Source organism: Blennius ocellaris (assembly GCF_963422515.1).
Source record: "Blennius ocellaris genome assembly, chromosome: 15".
NCBI classification, from domain to species: Eukaryota; Metazoa; Chordata; class Actinopteri; order Blenniiformes; family Blenniidae; genus Blennius; species Blennius ocellaris.
This window is the reverse complement of record NC_137664.1, coordinates 24,630,568-24,642,101: the sequence shown is the minus strand read 5'-3', so window position 1 is coordinate 24,642,101 and position 11,534 is coordinate 24,630,568. Positions and strand designations below refer to the sequence as shown.

Genomic DNA, 11,534 nt, shown 5'->3' with positions numbered 1-11,534 from the left:
AACAGAAGTAAGTCAGTCCGATAGTCTTAAAACTTTATTATCTGCAGTATCGGTACAACCTGCATCTACCTGGCCCTTCCAGTCAGCTGAGATAATAGATTAAACCTTTTTCTCGGTTTTCTTGTTTGCTGATGACAGCGTAGTATTTGCCCCAGGTCAATGGGGTACTCTGTGAGACCCGATGTTTGTCTTTGGATTATACTTTCTGTGTTTACAGCCGAGGCACCTGGGTAAATAAAGGCTGAGGGCAGAAAATCCCTCCACAGTTTGTGTTTGTCCAACCATCACAGTGAAGCAGCTCCTTCAGTACTCGTCATATCGCTCACAATATTTCATGCAGATAAGAATGAAGCCGGAGGCCTGTGACGACCAGGCCATGACGGTGAGTCATCTTGTTTGCAGGAGTAAACACAAGGGTCAGTTGTCTTCTTCTTGCAAAGCGAAGCTGAAGAACCTGAGAACCAGTGAAAACCAGAGCCAGAAACCTCAGCCTCTCCGGGATCCTCCCCGCTCAGAGAGGCTGCTTGGGTCCACGTACCTTTCAGCCATTCCATTTCCTTTTGATGTCGGAAAACGGGAAGCCATCCAATTTTCGTTTTTCGATTTTGATATTAGTAGTCTCCAGTTTCTCATTTGGAAACTGAAAATTAAAAAAGAGAAACCGGGTTGTTTCCCGTTTACTGTTATGTGTTTGTTTAACAAAATTTGGGAAATAAAATACAATGGTAATTCTTTATTTCAAGCTCGATTCACTGGAAAACCCGGAATTTGAGCCTCTTCTTCGTTTGATGGGAGAGTTAACTAGAGCACACTGCACTGCTACCCCCTTCAGGCGGTTTGTTGCAGTTTAAATTACATTAAAAACAAAATACACAGTGCAAATAGATTGACTGGAGAGGTGCTAGGATTTAATAATTGTACCTCCTACTCCTTTTCAAAGACATTAACTTTCTGTTGGGATGTATGTTTTTTGTACACGGGAAACAGCCTGATTTCCGTTTTTAATTTTTTATTTCAAAATGAGAAACGGAAGATGACATCAACCAATTTCAAATCTGAAAACAAAAATGGGATGGTTTTCCCGTTTCCCATTTCCAGTTTTCTGAAAATTGAATGGACCTGCTTGGCTAGTTCGAACCTCTCCTCAGGATCCAGGTTGATCAAACCCGAAATGAGCAGTGTGTCTTTCAGAAGCAGAGATGAGGGAGTGTCCTCTTCTTAAGCTCCGTAAAACATTAAACATTTATACTAAAACATACATGAAACGTTTTGCTATTTCCAGCAATATGACTAAAGTGTGTATGGATGTTTTTTTCATTTGAATATAATTTTGATTGAGCTCTAGAATTCTTTTGATAGAATAATTTATTTTAATTTTTTACTCTCAAATATATTCTTTAAATTTAAGGTATTCATTTTTTCTGTTGCAGGTTTAATGTTTTCAGATTTGGATCATATTTTTTCACATTCAACTTCTGTTTTCAGGTTTTATTTGGGGTGTTTTTTTTTCCACCTTCATCACTTTCATTTTCTTTTGGCTGTATTCGGATGGAGGGGCGTGGCTTCGACTGAGAAAGGCCTCAATTGTGAGTGACAGCATTGCAAAGAAAACTCAGGACCTTCCCTAATTATGTTGTATTGAGGAACAGTGAGTACTTTGAAAGCTATCACACTCTGCACAGATTTCACCTGATAGCTGTTAATAAAGCTATGCTGAGGACACAGTTCACTTTTACTGCTGGTTTGGACAATTCTTAGCAATTACTAATAGATAAAACCTGTAAAATATTCAAGATTGTTAAGTTTAACACCCATACTTAAAGAAACAAGGGTTACCATAACCCTAATCCTATCCTCATCTGAAGCTGTTGAACCTTCCCAGGCTGCTCTCCCATAGGTGGTGCCAGGGGGGCTTGAGTGTGCTGCAGCGCCCCCTAGGATAGCCAAAGCACCCCCATAAGAAATGTGATTTTGTTTTTCAGTGGTTTATTTAGATTATTTGTATGTGTGAAGATTATAATTTGTTGCCGGCTTAATTAATACATATACCAATAAAACATGCATTTATTTCCTAACTAAAAAGCAGTGTAATGTGATTCAGCCAATCGCTGCAGCGCGTGCATTAACCTTTGAACTTATAGCTTCCTCTTATTACCAATGCTGTTTCCCTGGCATAATGTACTAATAGTAATAAAACATGGAGCGCTTTTTGCAATAAAAAAAGAAAAAACTTACTGATGCCTTTGCTCTGAACAACAATCAACATATAGTTTTATTCTGACATCTGATGGTGAGTGATGGTTATTGCCTATTTGGTGTTTGAGATCTGAACTCTGACTCCAGGTTCTCTCTATGCTGTGTTTATTAGTAGAATTAAATCCATTGAAGAGAATATTTTTCTTTCAGTGGAGGTTTTGGTGACTGGCAGCAGGAGTCAGTGTCTTTCTGTTTGAGGCCTAAATGAAACTTTCTGCTGGCATTCTGCTGATAAACTTTACATTCAGTGGTGAGTTTAAGTGGCAGACTTGTTAGTCTTTCATCTTTATCACTCTGGCTGAATATCTTGTGTATTCTGTCGCATAATATTGTTTTAAATACTGGAGCTTTTACTGTATGTGTGCGACTGTTACAGTACGTGCACGGTGTGGCGCGCGCATATTGTCGGTATTACAGTAGAAAACAAACTGCAGATCCCTAAATTATCCAGCACCATCACTATAAAATCAAGCTCTCCCAAAGCACCAGCAGAAAACCTCTGGAGGCGCTGCCACTGTGGTCTCCTCAAAAGGTCACCATGTCCAGGATATGAGCCGGGACAAGATACAGAAATCCCATCGAGGTCTCTTGATGTCAACACGTTGAGGATGGCCTGAGGAAGAATCCTATTGGCTGGAAAAAGAGAGGAATTTTCTTGTCTGATCACTCAGTTTGATTTGACATAATTTACCGTATTTTCTGGACTACAAGTCCCACTTTTTTCATAGCTAAGCTGGCCTGCGATTTATAGTCGGGTGCGACTCATACAACAACATAGAGGCAAGGACTGTTGTGGATTTATGTCAGCGGGTGACATTAACCCAACATTACATGATTTCTTGTCCGCTGGTTCTACGGTGAACATTGGCCCTGTTCTGTCCGGGATGCACGGCGTTTTAATCTCCTTTCCACTATGTTAGGGTAGCCATCAATCAGCTGTTAGCTTAGCCACCAATCAGCCGCTAGCTTAGCCATCCATCAGCCGTTAGCTTAGCCACCAATCAGTCTTTCGCTTAGCCATCAATCAGCGGTTAGTTTAGCAATCAATCAGCTATTCGCTTAGCCATCAATCAGCTGTTAGCTTAGCAATCAATCAGCTATTAGCTTAGCCATCAATCAGCTGTTAGTTTTGCAATCAATCAGCTATTAGCTTAGCCACCAATCAGCTGTTAGCTTAGCAATCAATCAGCTATTAGCTTAGCCATCAATCAGCTGTTAGTTTTGCAATCAATCAGCTATTAGCTTAGCCACCAATCAGCTGTTAGCTTAGCAATCAATCAGCTATTAGCTTAGCCATCAATCAGCTGTTAGTTTTGCAATCAATCAGCTATTAGCTTAGCCATCAATCAGCTGTTAGCTTAGCAATCAATCAGCTATTAGCTTAGCCATCAATCAGCTGTTGGTTTTGCAATCAATCAGCTATTAGCTTAGCCACCAATCAGCTGTTAGCTTAGCAATCAATCAGCTATTAGCTTAGCCATCAATCAGCTGTTAGTTTTGCAATCAATCAGCTATTAGCTTAGCCACCAATCAGCTGTTAGCTTAGCAATCAATCAGCTATTAGCTTAGCCATCAATCAGCTGTTAGTTTTGCAATCAATCAGCTATTAGCTTAGCCACCAATCAGCTGTTGGCTTAGCAATCAATCAGCTATTAGCTTAGCCATCAATCAGCTGTTAGTTTTGCAATCAATCAGCTATTAGCTTAGCCATCAATAAGCTGTTAGCTTAGCAATCAATCAGCTATTAGCTTAGCCACCAATCAGCTGTTAGCTTAGCCATCAACCAGTCTTCACCAGACCTTCAGGTATTACATTCTAATGATCGTCACATGACGACAGCGACCAAAACTCCTCCTCCTCCGTGATTCATGCTGTAACTGTGATAAAGGCTGAGCGGCTTTTTGGGGAATGTTGCTGACTCCCAGTGACGAAGGTGTGTGTGTGTGTGTGTGTGTGTGTGTGTGTGTGTGTGTGTGTGTGTGTGTGTGTGTGTGTGTGTGTGTGTGTGTGTGTGTGTGTGTGAGAGAATGAGCAAAGGTTGTGTCACAGGGACGCTCCCCTCTCTTACACACCCTGAACACAACACACTGTACAGACTGTTCCCCTTTTCACATTACAATTTTTCTCCATTGGTTTGGCTCATTTCTTGAAACAGAAATTACATTCTCAAAACTGTAAGATCATTTGGCAAAACAGGCTTACAGTTCAGCACAACACCATAGTTCACTTGCAAAAGGTCATATCTCTCCCAAAACAGTTAACTCATGCTTCAAACTAAGTCCCTTTCTCATATAAATAGTCAATGGCCCCAAAATGCAAAGTCTCTTTGGCAATGTGTAAGCACCGTTGGTCAAAATGTTTAGATGTTTTGTCACTATGGCAGTGGACCATGGAAATATCACTTATGTCACATTTCAATCTTGGTCCAGACCATTCACTGACAATGAATGGTGACTGTAATTGATGCCTTGTGTCTAGCTACCAGAAATCAAACTGTATCAAACTGAACAAAATGATGGACCTACACTGTCATGGAAATTGTTACTGTATTTGTATTCACAAACATAAAGTAACTGCCAAACATCACAGTAAAAAGAAAATGTATACAGCAAAATATACTGCACTGTAAACACATCAACACAAAAAAAGGAAAATGATATGCAATATCGTTCACACCAGTAACTCCACCTCAATGGTCGTCCTCCTCATCCTCAATCTCATGGTCGTCTCTCTCTGCTGTCTGTCTGGCCACAGATTTTCATCCACATCACACCTAATATTCTCCCTTGCGATGCATCGGGGGAAGAATCTACGTGCATGCCGCAACCATCCCCTGCATTGACCTGCTGGGACATTGTCACAGCAAGCATCCATTGCTTCAAGCAGGGACCTCTGGTTCTGAGCCCGATGCTCATACACCCCCCACCTCCAAGCAGAGAAACATTCCTCAATTGGATTGAGAAATGGGGAGTAAGGTGGTAGGAGCACCATTAGCAGTGACCCAGGCCCTGATGAGCGGGCCGCGGTGGAAGCTGACATTGTCCCACACAACTACAAACTTGGACAAGTGAGGCTCTACCAAACCTCTCTCATTTTCTGGGATGAGATCTGAATAAAGGTGATCCAAAAAGAACAGGAGCTTTTGAGTATCGTATGGGCCAAGTGTGGGAATGTGGGTGGCCACACCATTTTCCGAAATGGCAGCACACATTGTTATATTGCCCCCACGCTGGCCTGGGACCTCCACCGTGGCCCGGTGGCCAATAATATTCCGGCCACGTCTTCTTCCTTTTGCCAGGTTGAAGCCGGCTTCATCCACGAAAACAAGGGTGTGAGGAGTCTCATTCCCCTCCAATGCCATTATTCTCTACAATACAGTACAACAAAATTCACCTGAGTCAATTTATCAATCAGCAAAAGATATTCATATCATGTAAGGTGATGTTACACATGGTATTATGCTCCTGACTAATTTGGCTGACACAATGAAATAATGCTGACATGTTTTGGAGAGTAAAACCATTTGACTGACAATCAACAGTTAGTTTAGATCAGCAAGATATATACAATTGGTAATTGTGCTAACTGTAGGCAACTGTAATCAATCATTTGCAAAGTGTGCTAAGACATTTGCAGTTTGTTGAAAGGAATGAGAATTTGAAATCTGTTGTGAAGAAGTGCCCAGTGGTTTGGAGGGTTGTCCATGTTGTTTTGAGAATGTAGTTTCTGTTTCAAGAAATGAGCTAAACCAATGGAGAAAAACTAAATAATCCTCAAATAAAAACAGATATGGAACGTTTGCTTATTATTGGTCATTATTTAAAATGTGTTGAAGGAATCAAAAATCACTTTCTTCCCTCCACAACAGAAGAGTTCGCTATTGTTCCATTTCGCTCACTTTTGACCAAATCAGACACTGGAAAAACGTTTTCCCATCTAAATACCAGAGAGACAATGAAGCTTCACTCTCACTGACCTCTGGGACAAAATGGCTTCGAAAAGAACTTTTGGTGAAAAATAGAATAGAAATAAAATCAGGTAACAAAACAACTCAGGATGATTTTATCAGCTCCTGTTTGATGATGCAACATTTGGTTGTGTTTTCTTAAAAATGTCAAGGTTCTGATATCTCATCACAATCATATTAACCACTGCCGGCTCTCCTTTCATTTCAGCTCATAAAATAATGACATGTTTTCTGTGTTTTAGTCCTCGTTAGGTCTGACCATCCTTTCTGAATCTCCTCTTTCCCACCCAAACTAGACATATATCTGATGTTGTATAACTTCCTCCATAAAACCTCCAAATTCATAGTTTCTCATTTCACTTTGTGCTTTTTGGGGTTCAGCAGTCCATCTAGTCAATTTATGGTGAATTCAAACAAACAAACGATTTCCATCAGATCATCTAATCCAGGAAAAAGCCTCGTTTCCATCTTGTGATTCTCACCTGAGATCACCAGTTGCCTCAACCACCACAAGGTCATTTTATACATTTAAATGACATTGAAAGTGTTGGCCTCAGTCATTTTGTTTCATAAGAACATGAGTGTGTACAGAATATTTAAAGATACCATAGTCCTATGTTGTTATTAAAAACAAACTCTCATCAGAGGTGGTGAAAACAAAACCAGGTCATTCAAATCAATTTGGAAACACAAGAATTTTTTTCAACTGATGGCTTGTGAAGGTGCTTGACGTCAGTGTTTGGGCTTGTTGACAAAGTCAAAATGCATGGAAATAATGCTCCACGGTTGTGGGGCGGTTAAGATCAGTGGTGGCAGTGCAGTTTGTGTGTTTGTGCCTTATACTGGCAGGTCATGATGAACAGAGTGTTATGAAATTGTTCTGGTTTGATGAGGTTCAGTTCATTGATCTGTGGGGGTTCAGATGGTGATGTCGTAAATGGATTTCACTCCTATAGTGCATTTCAACTGGCTGATTATATGAGTGGTTATGTTTTGGCATAGAGGAGGCTCAGATGGATGATCTTATTTTGAATAGTATTTTTCTTTCTGGTATTTCTTCACTGTCTACAGTTATTTATTGTATGTCGGTGAAAGTGACCTGGGAGGTTGTATTCCAGCTGAACTTGGTCAAAGGTCATGAGGTGCCCATCTTGAAACAACCGTCCAAGGTTTGTACTCCTCCCTCTGTCCAGAAAGTGAAAATCAATGTTATTTTATTGGTTTGATCCAGAGGAGTGAGCATTAGGATGGAGCAAAGCTGCTCAGTGGATTTCCACCATGCTGGGAGTGCTGTTTTAATTGCGAATAATTTTTCTAACAAATAGGTGTATTAATGGATTTATCTACGAGTCGTTGTTTTTTTACATGTTTTTTTTTTTTTCCAGCTATCCTATTTTAGATTGTGTTTCCACTGATGGAGTTACGGCAGCTTTTGGGAGAAAACATATAAAGAATAATTCGGGCCTCCAAGTCTTCCAATGTGTGGATTTTGACATAAAAACTGTTGAGTTTGTCAGTGAACGTGCTCCATGCTGGTCCCGGTGAGACTTTATAGCACAGAGAAGGAGGCAGGGTGACTGTAGCTCCTGACAGTGTGAAGCTGCAGCAGGTGAAGTCTTCTACCTGTAAGACCAAACCCACTGGAACACTCCCCGAAAAGAAGAACAAACACACATGATTATATAACGACACGCAGCTCCAGCCTGAACGGTCACCTCACAGTTTAATGAGTAGGAGTGCGTGTGCGTGCGTGCGTGTGTGTGTGTGTGTGTGTGTGGTTCAGCCTGAGTGGTGGGTGTGTTTGGACTCGGAGGAATGCGAGGCGTGGTTGCCAGTGTTGCCCAACACAAAGCCGCCCAGCATTGAGTGTGACACCTGTGGCAACCAGACGCTGTTTAACCAACACAGAGCTGAACAAACCGTGATCATGCTGGACCTGCAGCAGAATCTGCTCTCTTGGATATTTTCCTCAGTTACTGCAGATAAGAGTAGTATTATTACTTGACAGTCAGATCATTAACATTTCTACCAATTCTAAGGCCCCGATTAAACGGCAACGTTTCAAGTGAAAACATTGTTTTTGCTTTTTCAATTTATTTCAATACATTGGTGTGAAAATGCAATTTATTACGCTTTACTCACAATCCTAGTAAAGTAGGACCCATATCAAGACTCTTTCAATTAACATTAATGCAATAAGAAGCGTTAGACTGTTTATGACTAAATATCACAAGCTGTTGACAATTTACGATGATAATACTGCTAGCATACCACCTGCTAGCACAGTGCCTGCTGACACACCACCTGCTGGCACACCGCCTGCTAGCATGCAGCTTATTCCGCTCCATTAGCCACCAGCGAACACACGAACTCCGCTCTGTTAGCCACCTGCTAGCACACTGCTAACTCCACTTCAGATCTCGCAGCTAATATCTCGGTTCAGCAGGTATCTAGAAACAGCGGTGTGGGTGCAGTGACTCAGGTAGTGGTTTATCTGTGTGCCTCTGCTCGGTGTTTCACAGTGAGGTTGCTACCTGACAGGCTAGTTAGCATCAATATGAGCTAACAGCTAACATGATAGCGATGCTAACTTGGTTCCACAAAACAAATGTGGTGTTGGCGAAGGTAAGCGCTCTACCGAGAGCCGTTCTAGTTCCATAAGTATTTTCAAATAAACCAATGAAAGTATCAGTTGAACTCAAGGATCATTTAAAATGTGTATATAATATGAATGTGTCTACTTTCAGACTATGTGGGTTGTTTTGGAGGACATGGAACAACTCTCTGTGATAGTTTGTGTCTGAACAGAATTGCAGAACCTTCTGAGTCATTCGGCCAACATGTGGTTGTGTTTGTCGACTGTAACAGCCTCACCTTTCGTTTGTTCATAAATCAAGGTGAACAAAAGTCCAGGTGGATCACATAATGATCCATAACACCAGGAAAACACACATGTGAGCTCCATTTTCCCGGACTCACTGCAATCTGACATTACAAAGGGAACCGATCCAGAACCACTCAGATGTATAGAACCAGAGCTTCTGCTCTGCTTTCAGTGGAAACAGCTAGCAGGCCGGAGAATCCTGGGCTCAAACTTTATTTGAGACATTTCTGAAGAAGAAACAAAGAGATAGTTAACAATAAAACCACAACCACACTTTTACTCACATTTCCTTGTATTGGTGAAAAAAAAAACCCCACTTGAATTTTAAAATAAACACGACACCACAAGTACAGTGAGAGTACTCACCTTTAGCTACTTGCCGCTAAAAACCGAGGGATCCAGCTCACTGTGTGCCCTGTAACTTGTAGTGTGTAGCATGCAGCATGTAGCGTGTAGCATGACTTGGAAATACAGGGTCCATTGAGCAGTTACTGTAAACTAACGAGCGGCATCAGACTAACTCTGCTGCTCCAGATGTCTCTGGTGATTAACTTGCTTGTGACTAAATTGCTGGTGTTGTATGAACTATCTTTCTCCTCTCAGAAATGGACAGCCTGTCCAATACTGTTATCGGTAATAGTGCATTCCTAATTGTTAGTAAATAGTTAGCAAGTGAAATAGATGGACGTTGCATTGATATGGATGACAGACAGATAGATAGATAGATAGATAGATAGATAGATAGATAGATAGATAGATAGATAGATAGATAGATAGATAGATAGATAGATAGATAGATAGATAGATAGATAGATAGATAGATAGATAGACAGACAGATAGTAGATGGATAGTAGATAGATAGTCAGACAGACAGACAGATAGACAGATAGATAGATAGATAGATAGATACGTATATTCCTGCTGGCTTCTGAGGCTGAAATGACTCTTCAGGACTGTCAACATTCCTCAGATAGTTTAAATATTTACCTGCTGCTGACAGACCCAAAAAAAGGTGTCACAGAAAAAAAACAAAGAGTCCACAAAAAGTTTGTAACCTCCACTTCCTCCCCAGGAACAGTCACTGTGAGGATGAGGAGGAGGAGGAGGAGGAGGAGGAAGAGGAAGAGCAGGAGGAACCTCCCACAATGCAAGCTGCTGTCAGCCCGGAGCAGCAGGCCGTCAGTCTACAGCCGATCCCTGCGGAGACACACATACTCACACACCCGCCGGCAGGTAAGAGTCACCGCATTCGGTTGTTTTCTGCTTCCTGTTGTTTCCAAGTCGACACTGGCGCCACTTTCACTTCACGGTCAGCCCGGCCGAAGGTCAGCAGAGTCACTGTAGTCTGAGCAGAGACATTACCTGACGCTCAGGTGACCAAACTCAACCAGCACCAGTGCAGCCCAGCAGCTACAGATACAAACAAACAAACAAACAATTTGAGCTCATTGTAGGGATCTATTGAAGACGGATCTATGGCATTGTGGAAAGTAATATGCATCCAGAGATTACAGCACTGTGAAGTAGGATTACAGTTATTTACAAGTCGTCTCTATGTGGAACCTTGAAAGCCTTTTCAACTGACAACGAGAAAATACGACTTTCATGGGTTTGTTTTCAAAATATTGTCTATTAGCATGTCAGTTTTGTGTGATAGTTTGGTTGTGATTCCACAGGTTATTAGAAATAAGGCTGAACTGGCTCGCCTGGACCTTTATCACCTGAAAGCATGCGGACTCACCTTTGGTATCATAGTGGGAAGTTTTCAGCATTTTTGTTGACAAAATAAACTCAGATGAACAAATAGCAATGGCAGATTACATAACGTTAAGGGAAATAAATGGTAATGGGTGCCACATGAAATACAAACACACATATGATGTTAACGTCTGGGAGCTGGTCCTTCATAACAGTATTGTTTCACCCCGGCTTCTGATTGGCCGGTGTTTTGTGATTGCCCAGCGCACGGGAGCGTCAGTTATCGCAGTACTGTCAGTGTTTTGCTTGGTGTGTGTGAGATGTTGCTTTGCCTTGTTGTGACGCTAAGTTGGTGAAGAATTCTTCAACCAAACTGTTGAATCATCTGGAGTTCATGGCTTTCAGCAGGCAGTTCTCACATATCGTCTTTGCTTCTGCATGTTTAGGTTCATTTCAATGTAGTTTAATTGACCCTGTTGAACATTTAACACTGATAAAATGCAAGGTTTTGTGTTTTGCTTTTGTGGCTGTAGTCAAAGGGCGAGTCTGACTGTACTCTGCACCGCGATAAGAGATCTTATCTTTATTTCAGCTGGGCGGAGGCAGGAGTGCCGCTAATTCTGGCTCCACGTGGAGCCACATTGTCATCTATTGGCTCATTAATGAGCATTCCACCAAGAAAAGACCATTTTGATCAGAACACTTTATTCCTAGAAGGATTTCCAGTC

At 41.4% G+C, this 11,534-nt stretch overlaps 1 protein-coding gene across 1 annotated transcript in view; it reads left to right on the top strand.

Annotated features, from left to right (window-relative positions):
• Positions 1-346: 346 nt before the first annotated feature.
• Positions 347-11,534, top strand: part of LOC308140494 (uncharacterized protein) — a gene marked incomplete at its 5' end in the record, with an annotated part of 81,236 nt that continues 70,048 nt past the window's right edge. The window contains 2 exons of the mRNA XM_080510309.1: positions 347-528; positions 10,284-10,341. Of these exons, the coding sequence (XP_080366435.1) occupies positions 347-528; positions 10,284-10,341 (240 nt within the window). The remainder of the gene's footprint in view (positions 529-10,283; positions 10,342-11,534) is intronic.